Below are 16,485 nucleotides of genomic sequence, written 5' to 3'. Positions count from 1 at the left end.
ACATGACGTGGCTCGTTTTATGTATGAATGATCAATTGTTCGTATTCCACTTTGTTTTATTAAAAACTATTCTTATGTAGCCACTGAAAATGGTCTGTAATATTCAGACCGAAATATTTGGCAAATTAAACATTATTCTTGTGCTAATGTGTATATATTTCTAATCATTATGTCACAAAGTATCATTAAAAACTCAAACTACAAAGCTGAAATTAGACAGTCCTTCTCATAGTACCGTATGGAAAGAATATCAGTAATGCATGGGAAGATTTGAAAAGTTGCTTAAATGTTGCAGCATCTGAATGTATCCTTAGTTTGAAGAACCAAAAGTGTAGAATGAACTGGATGTTTAGTCTTATTAAGCAAGAGATCCATAAGTTGATGTGAAAGGAATATAGTGAGAATAATGATGAGAGGAGCTATGAAATACATAGTGTAGGTCAGACAAGTTGAGAACATTGTATTGAAAGAAAAGATAGAGTATGAAAACAAATTGGCTGTGTAATCTAAAAAGCACCCCAAAAGAATTTTATTATGTTGCAAATAAAGGAAGAATGAATATGGAAAGTAACTTTACTGAATGCAGACAATATGCTTGTCAGAAGCAAATGCATTTGTTCAAAATGACAAATGCTCCCTTTGCTAAGATTTATCAACTTGGTATTATGCAACTTGGTGCACAGTCCTTTCATTTCGATCGATGAAGAAATAGAAGTGCATGAGAAAGAACTGTTCCATAACCTGAATAAGAATTTGGTAATAGGGACAGATGGGATATCAGCATATATGCTAAAGGAATGTTCAGTTGATCTGGTTAAGTCCTTGATCTTCTTCTCCCATAGTCCTAAATGAACTGTTGGGTCATTCATGGCTGGTAGGTGATACTCTTTGCTAGTTTCCTCCAGTCGTCTCGGTCTCTTGTTCTTGATGTCAGTTGAGAAAAGGAAGAATTTGTCCATTTTTTGATGTTATCATTCCATTTTAATCGAGGTCGGCCCCTAACCCTTGATACCGGAACGATTCCTTTTAGGGTTTGCTTTGGAATGCCATTAGCCCTCTCCACATGTCCGAACCATTTCATCTGTCTTCTTCTGATGACTCAAAATATTTTCCATTTTTCTCCCATCTATTGAGTCAATCAGTTTTCGGACATTTTCATTGGTTTCGTGAGCGGTATAGGGAATTCTCAAAAGTCTTCTGTAAGTTTTCATTTTGAAAGACAGGAGTCTCCTCTCATCTTCCTTCAATAAAGTCCAGGCCTCACAACCATACAAAAGGACAGAATTCACTAAGGTGTCAATTAGTCTTAGTCTGGTTGTGATTGTTATTCTGTTACCTCCCCACAATGGTTTTAACTTCTGTAAGGTCACGGTTGCCTTAGCAATTCGGTATTTAATGTCGGTTTTTGAACGACCATCTTGACTCAAAACGTGCTTTCTAGATAAGTGAACTTCTTTACATTCTCAATTTGCTTATTGCCAATTTGTATCTTTAGGAATTCAATGTCTGATTTTGAGGTTATCATTGTTTTTGTTTTTTGTAGGTTTATGTATAATCCATATTTTTTTAATGTTCTGAAAACACGCTGGTTATCTCTTGTAATTCTTCTTCACTTTCTGCCAGAAAATCGATATCGTCAGCGAAACGCAAGTTATTTATTCTTAGTCCGCCAACTACTATTCCAGTGTCATATTCATAAAGAGCTTCATCTATGACATATTCCAGAAAACAATTAAAAAGAAGAGGGGACAAGATGCATCCCTCTCTTACCCCCCTGTTCTGCCCAGAACGGTTCACTGCTGTAATTTTTAATTTCAATTCTCATATCAGATGAGGAATAAAGAGATTTAATAATCCTAATGATTTTGTTGTCAATACCATAATGTTCTAAAATTTTCCATAATTCCTCGTGCCATATTGAGTCAAAAGCTTTTTGAAGGTCTAAGAAGTTGTGACAGATTATTTTGTTATGTTCTATGTATTTTTCGCCTAGTATGTGTATTGTAAAAATATGGTCGATTGTAATTCTGGACTTGCGGAAACCTGCTTGTTCATCTGATAGTCTGCTTTCTATTTTCTTTTCGATTCTTGACAATAGTATTTTTAACAGGATTTTGCTTGGATGACTAATAAGGCTTATTGTTCTATAGTTGCTACATTTATTGCTGTATCCCTTTCTAGGGATAGGTACAAGGACAGAAGTCTGCCAATCAGAAGGCCAAGTCTCTGTGTTCCATACGTCCTGGAATAAATTTAGCAAGGTGTCTATGATGATGATGTCACCTCCTTCATGTATCAGTTCCACCATGACACCATCACTTCCCGGTGATTTTCCAATTTTTGAGGAGCTAACTGCTGCAATAACTTCTTCTTTTAATATCGGGTAATCTCCTTCCTCCGAACCTCCTGGCAAAATTCCGTCCAAAATATCATCGGTCAGTTGAGGGTCCTTTTGAAAAAGCTTGGTTGCGTAACATTTCCATCTATCAATTATTTTCTGGTTATCTGTGATAGGAGTTCCATGTTCATCTTCTATGCTCATTAATTGCGGTAAAAGGTTTGGTTAGCTTATTGATAATTTGAAAAGCACTTTTAGAATTATTTTTATTTAAGTCCTCTTCTATATTTTTGCATTCATCCAATATCCAATTTCTAGCATGTTTGATTTCTTTTTTTAATAATCTTAGTAATATTTTTATACTGTTCTCTATTATCACCAGATCTGTTTTACAGGTCTTCAAGCTTCACTCATAGTGAAGTTGCGAGAGCATTGCCTCTTTGCTGGGAAAGACTCGGGTTCAGTTACCATTATTCTAGGATGTTAGGAATTTAAAACTTTTCAGTTGAAGGTAAGTTAGTTTGTCTCACACCAGGAGGTGGGGGAAGAAAACATGTACTTCACATAGTACATCAACTTCATAACCTTAATTGCTTCATATAATTCAAACCATTTATCAGATATTGAAGATGATTGTTTTTTCTTAATTTATCTTCTTGGCTAACATTCCAGCTTAGATGTTACTTTCACCTTTGCTGACTGAGTCTTTTCTTCCACTACTATAGAACCCCAAACCCTCATACCTGACAGCCTCTCAGATAAATAGTAATGGCATTATTGAAGTCTGTATATTGAGGATGATGTGAAGGACAGATAATTTGTAGATTAACCATTGGGCAGAAAGGATTGGCAAATAAAGGCAAGTTCAGCAGTAAGGGGAAACCTGGTAGAAGAGAGAGATTGGAGGTTTGGTTGACAAGACTTTGATGACACCATATTGTTAACAGGGGGTGAGAGTGTTAATGTATCTATCTGTGTGGATAGGTTTTCTGACTGAAAAGCAAGTGTGCCATTTCAATCTGCGAAGAGTGTTATATTTTTTAATATGACAAATTCTTAGTCAGCAGATTTATCAGAAATATCAGACAGAATGTGCCAAAATTTGGGGTTGAGAATAGAAGAGTTCAGCTTGGAGAGAGCTAATGGCTATTATTATTTTCTTTTTCTATAGTGAGCTGGATTCTGGGATGCTGGTTGTTGAGGTGGAGGAGGAAAGAGTCTAATGTGTTTGAGCCATGTGGCCAAATAGAGAACAGTATATCTTAACCAAATAGAAGGTTTGAGAATGATAGTATCAAGAGCATGTTTTTCAAAATTCTACATATAGAAATTGGCTAAAGAGGGGAGAGCCCATGGAAGTATCTTCTATCTCTTTAAATAAAATGTCTTTCCAGGAGAATAGCAGTATGGATGACAAAATTAAAGAGATCAATAATATCAAAGGGAGGGGGAGGATATTTTTCAATACATTTAAAGTGTTAGAAAGGGGAATATTTGTAAATAAGAAGGTGACATCAAAACTCACCATGATATTATTATTGTTTAAAAGTTTAATCCAAAACTATTTTTTGGGTTAAAGATTTGAAACGCATGGAATTTTTTTAGAAGACAAAGTGTGGCCAGTAAGTGGAAATGAAGAATTTGCTGTCTGGTTAATTTAAAAGAGCAAGAGTCAGTGTCATCTACTGTGAGACGGAAAGGGTAATTAGATTTATAAATTTTATGCCATCCATATAATATCTAGGGGTAGGGAGAACTAAAAAGTTTGAGTTTTTTAATAACTTCGTGAGGCTAAGATGTGCCATTATTTTAGAAGCCTTTTTAACATATTTCCTTTTTTTCTGAGAATTGGTGAAATCATAATCTACCCATTTACAAGTAGTATGATCTCTGAGCAGTATGTTTATTTTTTGATTATTATCACTGGAATTGAGGACAGCAGTAGCATTATCTTTGTCAGCTCTAGTAACAATTATGCTATTGTCTTTGTGGAGTGTGTGTGTGTGTGTGTGTGTGTAATGCATAGAGCCGGCTGTTGTAGAGATTTCTTGTAGGTGGTGACATTTGTGATAAGATGTTATCTGTGTTGAGCCTGATGTTGTTAGCAACATTAGGAGGTAAGTTGTGCTTGTCGTGCCCTATATGCCACATGATTTCTACAGTAGGAACTTGCCAAGGCACTACTGCAAGATGTAATCAAGTCTAAGGTCACTAATGGCTGTTTTATCAAGTTTTTTTTTTTTTTTTTTTTTTGACAAAAGGTTAACAACTTGTAGAAGCTGACTGCACCTGAGAATAAGAACTGCGAAGATTGTTATATTTTTTATTATCTTTTAGGTTCTGAAATTCTTAGCAGGCAGATTTATCCGAAATATAAGACAGAATACACCAAAGTTCAGGTGTTCAGAATACACCCAAGTTGACAATAGAAGATTTTAGCCTATTTTGGTTTAGGAGTACCCCTTTTTTATAATTTCATTGGCTTTTTACTCAATTTTTAGGGCATTACTGATGTTTTAAAGATAGATATATGAAGAATATATAGGAATAATAATTCGGACATACCTTTGTAGGATGTTGCTAGTTGTCTTCTTATTCAGTGACATCCAGCATATGGCGATATACATTTATCTGCAGTTAAAGTATGACTGGAAGTATGAAAGGAAGTGGGATTAGAAATGTGGGGGGGGGGGGTAGAGAGATGTGGGAGAGGGAGAATTATCAGTGAGGCAAAAAGTGTATTTAAATCTGGATTTTAAGGGTGGGCAGAGAATTCTTTGGGAGGGAGGTGAAAGATAGAAATTTTTGGGCGAGGAGAAGGGCATGATGGGATAAGATCAGGAGTGTAATTAACAGGGTGTGAGCCATTTCGACAGTGCGTTGTCTTCAGAGCTCATGGGGAAAATGGAGCTCCACTTCCCCCATGTCTACAATCTGTATTCATACTGTGATACCGTTTGTGGGTTAAGAGTTTGGATCAGTGTGACATTTTTCTAGAGTAGCTATAGGTTGGGTTAGTATTCCAAAGAATAGATATTATATTACTGTTAAACTTAGAATGTTAAAAAAAAAAAAGTGTAAACTCTCACTATAGCAAGTCCCAACCCATGTTCCATAAGTACAACGATATTTTAAAGAATATTCACTGTAGTAGACTACCCCTCATAACAAACCATTTTGACTGGCTCTCTGAGTTTGCTATAGTGAGAATCAGTATTATACGAAATCCTAGAAATATTTTAAAAAAATTTTTACTTTTTTTAATATATAATCTGGAAATCGTGCTTTAGAGATCAAATGGAACTTTTTCAAGCCACTTCTGCCCTCGAGTAAGCTGAATGATGTGTCACACTAAGTGTCAAAATTTGTCTCCCACCTAAAAGAAAAGTATTCACAAACATCCATCCCATTAGTGAGATTCAAACCCACAACCTATTGGTTGGAGAGTGGAGAGGCTATCCACTTATTCAACCAAACTGGCTCTTATTTCCTAATTATCACTTCTCGCCATAGTCCTGATCTCCTCTTTCCAAGGAGTGCTCTAGTGAATTAATTTGATTCATTATTATTTCTCTGATGTGATTAGAAAATTGCTCAGAAAATTTACTATCTATTTATTAGCCGTTTCATCTTTCTGCAATGTCTCCCATATTAAAAAAAATCCCCCTTTAATAACACTGTCATCTCATTAATAACACATTCCCACTCTTAAATGTACAGTCCCTCATGCTTATTAAACACCACACTGCCTTGAACCCTGAATAGGAATTCACTATCATGAATCATAAATGGGTACCTTTCCATTCAATTCTATTGAATGGATAATCTTTTTAATTTAATTTTTAAGACTTTTTAATGCATGTAAATTCTATTTATGTAAATAGAATTTACATAAATAGAAATTCAAAGCAGCATCTGAAATGATGATTACTCACTTGAATCTTGATAATAATGATGATTTAAGAATCTCTAGAATATGGATATCCCATTTGCAACCCAGAGTCAATAGTTGACCAAAATAGCAATGCTATAGCATGCTTGATGTGAATTATAATGTAGGTTATGTTGTTGTATATGTATATAAATGTGTAATTCTATGATGATCTTAATGTGAAGGTCAAAATATTAAGTAATTGTTTTGTTATTACTCCAGCACAGTAGTTGTTGTTATTATTATTATTACTATGTGACACCTCCAAGGAGTCCAAAGACTCATGAGAGAAGGCACCTACTTTACAACTCTCCATCTTCAGCACTTAATCTAATAATTACATCAAAATGACACTACAGTCATCACCTACACCAATACCATCTACTGTCCACCACCACTACTAGTATTTTTTGTCTGTAAATTGTGTGTTCTCAAAGACGATTTGTCTGTCTGCAGGATGAAAAACCCGAGTTTCCAGGAGAAAAAACCCTGCTACCTCCGTATGAGATCGGCTAACTCACCTTCACTTGAAAAAAAAACCACATAATGATTCCTCTCATCAAGACAAGAATCAAACTTAAGCATTTTCTAATCAAAGGGCACAACTTATTGTCATTCTTCCAATTTGATCAACTGACTGGCTTTTTTAAAACAGTGTAGGGACAGCAATATCACTCCAAATTGCATCAGGCTAAAGAGAAAATTCACCTCAACAAAGGTGCAAGGAATATACCTCCGCATGGAAAAAGCACTACTAAGAGAACAGATTCAAGCTACCAGAAAGAACTTAGCCGTTATACAAAACCACTACAAAAGGAAAAAAACGGAACTTTCAAGCTACATAAATGCAGATATCTGGACAATCCTGGAAAAGATTACGGAAAACACAGCGAACCACATCCTCCAAATGAAGAAAGAAAACCTAATTTCCAAATTCCAAAGACTAAAAGATTGACAGAACCAGCCGCCATATTCAAATTTCTCCACAGTGAACAATAACAATCAACCAGAAGCAAGAAACAACAGGAACCACCAATCACTGACAGGTAACAGGATAGGTTAACAGGAACATCGTTAACCTATCCAACCACGCTTTAAACAAAGACGAAATCTCGATACTAAACAAAGGTTTAAATTATGCTGTAGCACCCAGATCGATAAACAAACTTGAATTTATTTGTAATATTGAAAGAGGCCTAAGATTCATCCCAAATAACATAGCAGAAAAAATACGTTTAGAAACCGCCAACATTTTAAATCATAACAAAACAATAACAAGCAACCTAACCAAACACGAAGTAACAGCGTTAAAATCACTAAAGTCAAATCCGAACATCGTAATAAATAGAGCAGATAAAGTAAGTGCCACCGTTATTTTAAACCAAACCACTTATGTAGAAAAAATTAATCTGTTGGTCTCGGACAATAATACATACCAATTAGTTAACTACAACCCAACCAATAGAATAAGAAATAAAACGGAGAAACTACTTAAGTCAATTACCACATGGCCCGAAGATATGGTCAAAAAACTATTTCCGCACTACACTCGTTCCCCAAGAATTTACAGACTACCGAAAATTCACAAAGAAAACACACTGCTGAGGCCTATAGTTGAAGGAATAGATAGCCCGACTTATCACTTAGCCAAAAAATTAGCGGCAACACTCAAGGAGTTGTTAGGTCATTCCCCCCCCCACCCTCCTTTATCAAAAACACACAACACTTCATAAACATCATCAAAGACATTACATTAGAAAAAGATGATTTTTTAGTCAGTTTTTACATCTCTTCCCTCTTTACGAATGTCATAATCAATGACACAATCCTTCTTTTACAAAACAAATTCCCTCCAGATATCACGGCGCTATTTGCGCATGTATTATGTTCTGGTTATTTTGTGTGGCAAAACGCTTTCTACCTACAAAAAGAAGGCACAGCCATGAGCTCTCCATTATCCCCCCCCCCTCCATTGCTAACTTTCACATGGAACATTTTAAGCAACTTGATTTCGGTTCCTCCCCTTTAAAACCCAAAGTCTGGCTTAGATACGTTGACAATGTTTTTGCAATCTGGTCCCATGGTCGCCAGATATTAGACACATTCCTTAGCCACCTAAACAAAGAACATAACTGCATACAGTTCACAATTGAGATTGAAAAACAGAATTCACTTCTGTTTCTAGATACACTTGTCACACATCTTCCTTCTGGCAATCTTTCCTGATCGGTTTACCGAAAACCAAGACATACTGGCCAATATATACACATAAACTCCTACCACCACCCAACACAAAAACTAGGTATCATCAATACTCTAAAAAACAGGGCTCTGAAAATCTGCTCCAGTGAACAGGCACTGAAAGACGAACTTAAAGTGATCAGCAATGCTTTCCAAAAAAAAATGGGTACAGCCAAAACACTATTAACAAAATTCTCTACAAGACCTCAATAAAAAAACAAAGACAAACCAGACTACAACAAACTATAACCATTCCCTACATTAAAGGGATATCAGACAAAATAAACAGAGTACTACAAAAATACAACCTCAAATTGCAAAATTAAAAAGCTTACTCAACTCATCCAAAGACCCCCCCACACACACACACACTGGCCCACCCTGGAGTATACCGTATTCATTGCACCTGTAACATACCATATATAGGAGAAACAGGATGCACGATTCCTATCAGACAAAAAGAACATAAACGACACATTAAATATAATAACAAGTAAATCAAGTTTGCACCTGCAAGTAGTGCAAGTCTGGGTGACCCGCACGTAGTGCAAGTCTTAGGCAACTCGTGGTAATGGTGGAATAAGCTCTGATCACTATTCTTGATATTTACCCTTAATGCAAAGCACATCTCCTTGAGGAGATGTATGATGCTATGCATTAAAGGCAAGGGACCACTACCCAGACCGGTTTCAACCTTTATTGAGGTCTCATCAGTGGGAGCCAAGCTTAAAAATACCAAGGTTTAAGTAAAGCTCTGTATTACTTAAACCTTGGTATTTTTAAGCCTGGCTCTCACTGATGAGACCTCAATAAAGGTCGAAACCGGTCTGGATAGTGGCCCCCTTACCTTTAATGCATGGGTACATGACAACTGGGCGACGGAATAAAAGATCAAATATGCAATTTTATTCTGTTGATCTATTACCAGGTAAATTTAAATAATATTTTTTTGAGAAATGAGTTAAAAGAACGGTATAAACATAAAATTTGAAATATCTCAGGTTATTTTCATTGTGTAGAATTACGAATTGTATAGAAGTTATATTGAAATTTTCCATACAAAAAAATGAGTCAGCTAGTTAATAAATATTTATATTATATATTTTCGTTTATATTATTATTTTTATTATTATTATTATTCAGGCCTCCATGGAGTCAAAAGACTCATCGTGGGAGGTCCTTCCTAGGAACATAAAGTCTATCATACCACTCCTTAAACTCATTGACCGTTCTCGCCCTCACCACTCCATCAGGCAATGCATTCTACGGCTCAACCACCCTCAACGCAAAGAAACCACTCCTCACCCTCTTGCTCACAGTTTCCTTTCGTAACTTCCAGGGATGGCCTCTTGTCATCACTCCAACCTGCTGTTCAACCAAGCAAAAGAACTCCCCAGTGTCAACTCTGTAACCACCTCTCAACAGTTTAAAAGTCTCAATCATATCACCTCTCCTTCTTCTATCCACCAAACTTTGCAGTCCACGTTCCCTCAGCCAATCCTCATGACTATCCCTGTACAGTCCTGAAACCATCTTTGTCATCCGTCTTTGTATCCTTTTCACAGTTAATTTATCCCCTTCAAATCCTGGGGACCAAATCTGAGAACAATAGTCCAAGTGTGGTCTGATCAGAGACTTATACAATGGAATGATCACCCTCTTATCTCTGCAGGTCAGTGTCCTTCTCATAATTGCAGCAATCCTCTGTGTTACCTTCAATACCTTTGCAATATGTCCCCTGAATTTCAGGTTTCTATCAATCATCAACCCCAGATCTCTTGTCTCCCCTACTTCCTCCAGTATAACTCCTCCCATAGAGTATGCAGCATCCCATCGATGTTTCCCAAACCTCAAGACCTTACATTTTGCTGCATTAAACTGACACCCCCATTCATTTGCCCATCTATCTAGCTTATTTAAATCCTCTTGCAGGGCTACCACATTTGCACTATTACTAATAATCCTTCCCAGCTTCGCATCATCCGCAAACAACTGAATATCCCCTTGCAATTCACTAGCAATGTCATTGATATAAAGGTTAAAGAATATAGGTCCTAGTACTGAGCCCTGTGGGACCCCACTTGTAACCCTCTGTCTCCTTGAAACTGCTCCACCATGCACAACTCTCTGATACCTATCAGACAGCCAATCCTGAATCCAGTTGACCAATCTAACATCCAGACCCATGTGCTGCAACTTAAATATCAGCTTATCATGTGGCACCCTGTCAAATGCCTTTGCTGTCAAATTGCAGTATATGCCTTTCCCTCATCTAATGTTCTTGTAACTTTATTATAAAAGGCTAGCATATTGCTAAAACAAGAGCACCCTTTCACAAATCCATGTTGACTCTCACAGATAACATTACCCTCATCTGCCCAATGCTGTGTACGGTCCTTCACTACTTTCTCCAAGATCTTAACAACTACCGATGACACACAGACTGGCCTATAATTAGACACTTCCAGTCTGCTACCACCCTTATATGTTAGGGTGGTAGCAGACTGGAAGACTACCACCTACTATCTTACCTTCCTTCCATTCCCTGGGCACCTTTGCCGAAGCCAGACTTTCATTGAAAAGCCAGGTTAAAGGCACTGTCAGTTCCCTAGCACATTCTCTCAAAACTCATGGTGAAATTCCATCCAGTCCCAAAGCTTTACTGACATCCAGAGTACTCAGTATCTGAAACACACTCTCCTCCTGTACCTCTAAACCTCGAACCAGCCCTATCCCTCTAGTATTAAAACTGACTCCTCTAGGATGAAATACTCCAATAAAGTGTTCATTGAACAATTTCACTATGTCCTCTGCATCAGTCACTCTATTCCCATTTTTATCCCACAATACCATTTTTCCACAGTCATTTCTCCTCCTACTGGCTGCATAGCTAAAAAAATTCCCTAGGATTTTCTTTGGATCTTAGGGCCAATCTCCTCTCATATTCCAGTTTCGCTTTCCTTACCACACTAGTCACTCTTCTGGCCTGTGTCTTATATTCTTCATGCATCCTCTCTTCACCTGTCTCCTTATATCTCTTCCATAGCCTCTTTTTCACATGCAATTCCTGTTTAATATTGTTTGTCATCCACTTTACTCCAAATTGTGTCCTCTTCTTCACTCGTGGTATACAACTTACCATTGCTGCTAACAAATATTCTTTCACAATTTCCCAAGCACTAATGATATCCCGGCCTTCCAATTCCTCCCTCCATGAAACTTCCCGAAGTTGACGTCTAAGACTATTACAATCACCTGCATTATAATTCCACATAAGTTCCCATCTCTTTGATACTCCTGCATGTCTATTCATTTTCCAAGTCAAAACCATACGGTCACTCTCTCCAACTGGTGGGAGAGATGTCATCTCAGTTATTATCAACTCTTCTGATGCTATAACCAAATCCAAAATTCTTGAACTTCTTGTTCCCTCTGTTACATGTTGCCTAAGACATTTGTCCCTCAAGAATTCTAGAAATTCCATTCCCCTATTGCTACATGCATCTTCCTCTCTCCAATTTATACTACTGTAGTTAAAATCTCCTAATATTAATATTATCATATTAATATTATCTAATTTTATTTTTTATTACTTCTAATATTATCATATAGCAAAATTTGTAGGATCGTTTAAAAAAGAGATGGTTAAAAAGAGTGGTCTGAAAATGATTTAAAAATGAAAAGGTTAATTGCACAGTATTAAAATAAAGAAAAATATAGTTTTGTTTTAATTCATTTATTAATATTATTTTGTAATTAACAAACATATTTACAAATGTTACATATATACAATAAAACAAAAAAGTATATGAAATTCAAGACAATTTTTTTGAATTTATTAATTCATATCATAGTTATATGCAATACCACGTAAATATTCTATTATGTTTTCCCTATCGTAATTAATAACTTTTTTCAAAATTCTTTGGTCAGCTTCATCATAACGTCTACATTTGTGCTCATGTTGAAAACCTGCTACTGCTCTTTCATAATCAACATCATATGTTTTTTGAATTTTTTGTAGTTCAATTACAAAACTCCATAAATTTGGATGACTTGCGCTGCTGCCAAAGCTCAATTGCAGTTTTCACTGACAGGCTTCCGCAAAATTATTTGTCCTATCGCTTCCAGTTATTGTTATTTGGTACACAGATCAAACGTTTGATGGAAAAATCAGTGGACCCCTGGTTCTGTTATTCCTTAGACGACCTATGTATGTGTTCGTAAACCATTCTAAAATTGGTTCAAATTCATTGGATAAATGATTCTCAAGTTCAGAAATAGCGTAAATAATATCTTGTTCTGGAACGAAAGCAAGCAAAGTGATCATTTTTGAATTTAAAGCGAATTGCGCATCAGAATTATATCTGGTTAAAAGATTGCATGAAGCTAAATGTTTACGAAGATTTTGTATACGAGATTAAAAAAGCAATCATTTATGTTAGCTTGTGTAAATACTATACGTAACGCTTGATGAATGGCAATTTCAAAATAAACATTTATATTTTCGGGATCTAGTAATGGCCACATTTCATGCATTATATAAAATAATTTTGTGTATGTTTCAAGAGTCTTATTAGGTAATAAACAATATAAAACAGGGAAAACAGGACCTCCATCCTTTCTAGCCAAAATAACAAAAATCTGAGCAAAAAGAGGGGGAGAAAGTAAAAATGTGGCATCCATAAATAATTCATTCATGCTTTGGCTCCACACTGCATGGCTTTCACGACCAAAAATTACTATTCTCATGGGGTCGACCTGTTCTGATCCAGTATCAGCCAATAAAAAACGTTCAAATTGTGATGGACTGAATTCATAATTTAAGTATTCTTCAGGAATAATTACTGTTTCTCTAGAATTGGGATTAATTGTGGCATTTAAATTTTTTAATCTTCTTCTTTGAATATTTCTGCGCAGACTGCTGTGATTTGGAAGCATTCCTTCTACCGCAGAAGAAACATTTTGTAGAACTTAAGTTCTGATTTGTGATGGGTTGCTCATTATCGTATCCGTTAATTTTTTGGCTGTTATACTAAACTTCTTGCGTTATTACTCTGGCTGCATTTCCAGAACTGCTACATGTGTGTTCCTGTTTTTCAGAAATTAGTGATCCATCACTGACACTTGTCCAGATTCTACTTTTGCATCCTTTGTTTTTATTTTCACATTGCCAAAATTGAATTGAACCTTTCTATCAATCTTGTCTTTAACATAAAAATACCCATTCCATGCATATTTTTCCTTGTCTCTTTGACTTAATATTCTTGAATTATCCATTTCTGAAGAATAGAAACAAGAAATATAAATATAAAAATAAAATTAAAAAAAGTTTTCACTATTGATATAATTAAGAATTTTTTTCAGCACTATTTTTCAAATAGTACTGAAAAAATTCATATCAATAGTGAAATATTTCTATACTTCTATATAATTGTACTTGGCAATTTGTTTCATTTGAGAGATAATCAAGAGTTTGAAATTTATTTAAATTAATTTAGATGTCACGTATGCAATTTAGTATACAATTAAGATTATAAATTTTGAATACATTCCTTTTATTTACTGAAACTTGTTCTTTGCACGTGGTAACTGTAACATTAACACAAATATCAGAAACGATGTAATAAAAAAACAAACAACTAGTCTTACTGTTTAATAGAAGTCAAAATATCTTGCGAATGTGTATTAAACTAAATGACCGCACACAAAACGCCCAAATGATAAATTGCCAAATAAGACATTTTACGCAATGAAGCTCAGAAATACTTCTTCAGACAATAAAAATAAACTTAATTATAAGCAAGATTTTTCAAATTTTATGTATACCGTAATTCTATGGGAAATTTCAATATAACTTCATACAATTCTACACAATAAAAATAAACTTAAAGAAACTTAATTATAAGCAAGATTTTTCAAGTTTTTTGTTTACACCATTCTTTTAACTCATTTTTACCTGGTAATAGATCAACAGAATAGAATTGCATATTTCATCTTTTATTCCGTCACCCAATTGCCCATCGCCCAGTTGACCCTGTCCCTAATGCATAGCATCATACATTTCCTCAAGGAGATGTGCTTTGCATTAAGGGTAAATATTAAGAATAGTGATCAGAGCTTATTCCACCTTTACCATGAGTTGCCTAAGACTTGCACTATTTGCAGGTGCAAACTTGACTTACTTGTCTGTTTGCTTACTTGGGAAATGGATTAAAGCCAGGTTTAAAATAGCTTGTATCTTTAACGTATATTATACCCAAGGTAAAAAAACTTTCTGCATATATATATATATATATATATATATATATATATATATATATAAAACATGGTCAGTTACACTACTACAAGCCATCTGTTTAAATATAATTTTTTCTAATTAAGAATTGCAGCATGATCTAGTAATTTGATAATAAAAGTGAGCATTTAATCTATGCATGTGTTGCTTGCACATCTACTGAAAATGCAATTGATTATGAATTATCAGCATACTATTTCTATATTTGATATGCAGAACTTTTTCTAATTCTTTTCTAATGTACTCTATTTTTCAGGGGAAGTTGGTCTCTATAATATATTTTATGATATTTTTACTTTTTGCACCTCTATTATTATCCAGAACTCTTCAGGTTAGTCTAAATTGTTTTTAAAATTAGAGATATTTTTATCATAATAAAAAATAGCTTGTCAACTAAAGAAATTATACTATTTTGGTTGTAAAAGATATGAATTATACTATTATTCTATAACACCAGAGTTAATAGGGCTTTGTTTCTTGGAACAAACCATAAGTCAGTGGCCTACTAGTCCCATACCTTTAGGTCATATTTTACTGTTAGAGGTGAGCCTCATATGCCATCCCTGAATGCAAAATTGTAAATCGTAAAAGAATTTTTGATCCACTCAAATTCTATTAGTGCAAAATTCTGATGGAATATGATGGACAGAATTATTATCATTATTATTAACATCTTATAATAATAATAATAATAATAATAGCATCATCTGATGTTAAGATGATTACAGCTAATATTCTGCATTTTCAGCCATGCATATTATTGTTATTTTGACACATCCAACGAGTCCGAAGTCTCATCAAGGGAGAGCATCTACTCTACAGTCCGTGAAGTTAGCCTAGTGGCTTTGCGCTTCACAACCATATGCCTGGGGAAGGAGTGTCCTAAGTTCGATTCCCATCAACGACATGAGGAGCTTAAGGATCTTCCTCAACCATAGCCAAGTTAGCCGGTCTTGGGCGTGGACAGCAGGGTTTTTTCCGCCAGTTTATGTGGTGTTTTTCATCCCGCAAATAGGCAAACCAGTCTGAGGACACACTGATTATAGTCAGGAATACTGACCCAGCCATAGGTCTGATTCGTCAGCCTATGCCGGTTCCGGAGCCCAGATAAAATTTGGGGGGACTAGATGGTACCGTGAACTCCCGTAAAAAGGGGGAACGCAGTATCATCACACAGAATTTATTTATTTATCTACTCTACAACTTTCTTTCTCCACTTAATCCACCAATTACACCGAACGGCCACTACCATCATCATCTACACCAACGCCATCTACTGCCACCACCACCACTAGTATTTTTGTTTGTCAATTTCATGTGTTCTGAAGGCAGGATGAAAAACATGAGTGTTTGGGAGAAAAACCCATATAAAGATTCTTCTCATCATGACAAGAATTGAACTTAGGTCTTTTCCAATCAAATGGTGCAATGTACCGTCACTCTTCCAGTTGCACTACAGAGGTTCTTCCAATTGTATGTTGAGTCAAAAGTCCATCAAACTTTTCTCTCTGAGCAATCTCTTCATTATGTTCTCCATCCATGTAAAAGAATTCCTGATCCACTCAAATTCTATCAGTGCAAAATCGTGTTGGAATTTGATGGACAGAATTATTATCATTATTATTAACATCTTATCTTCTTCTACAGTTTATTCCACTTAAATGGGATCGCTGTTTC

The 16,485-nt window shown here is 35.5% G+C and overlaps 1 protein-coding gene across 1 annotated transcript in view; it reads left to right on the top strand.

Moving 5' to 3' along the window:
• LOC150100343 (acid ceramidase-like) overlaps window positions 1–16,485 on the top strand; it is a 179,320-nt gene that overhangs the window by 60,668 nt on the left and 102,167 nt on the right. The window contains exon 6 of the mRNA XM_090402680.1: window positions 15,065–15,139. Coding sequence (XP_090258806.1) covers window positions 15,065–15,139 — 75 coding nt within the window. The remainder of the gene's footprint in view (window positions 1–15,064; window positions 15,140–16,485) is intronic.

The sequence above is a fragment of the Typopeltis vanoorti genome, chromosome 13, assembly GCF_054136105.1.
Source record: "Typopeltis vanoorti isolate ZY-2024b chromosome 13, IOZ_Tvanoo_1.0, whole genome shotgun sequence".
NCBI lineage: Eukaryota > Metazoa > Arthropoda > Arachnida > Uropygi > Thelyphonidae > Typopeltis > Typopeltis vanoorti.
This window is presented reverse-complemented; position numbering and strand designations above follow the sequence as displayed.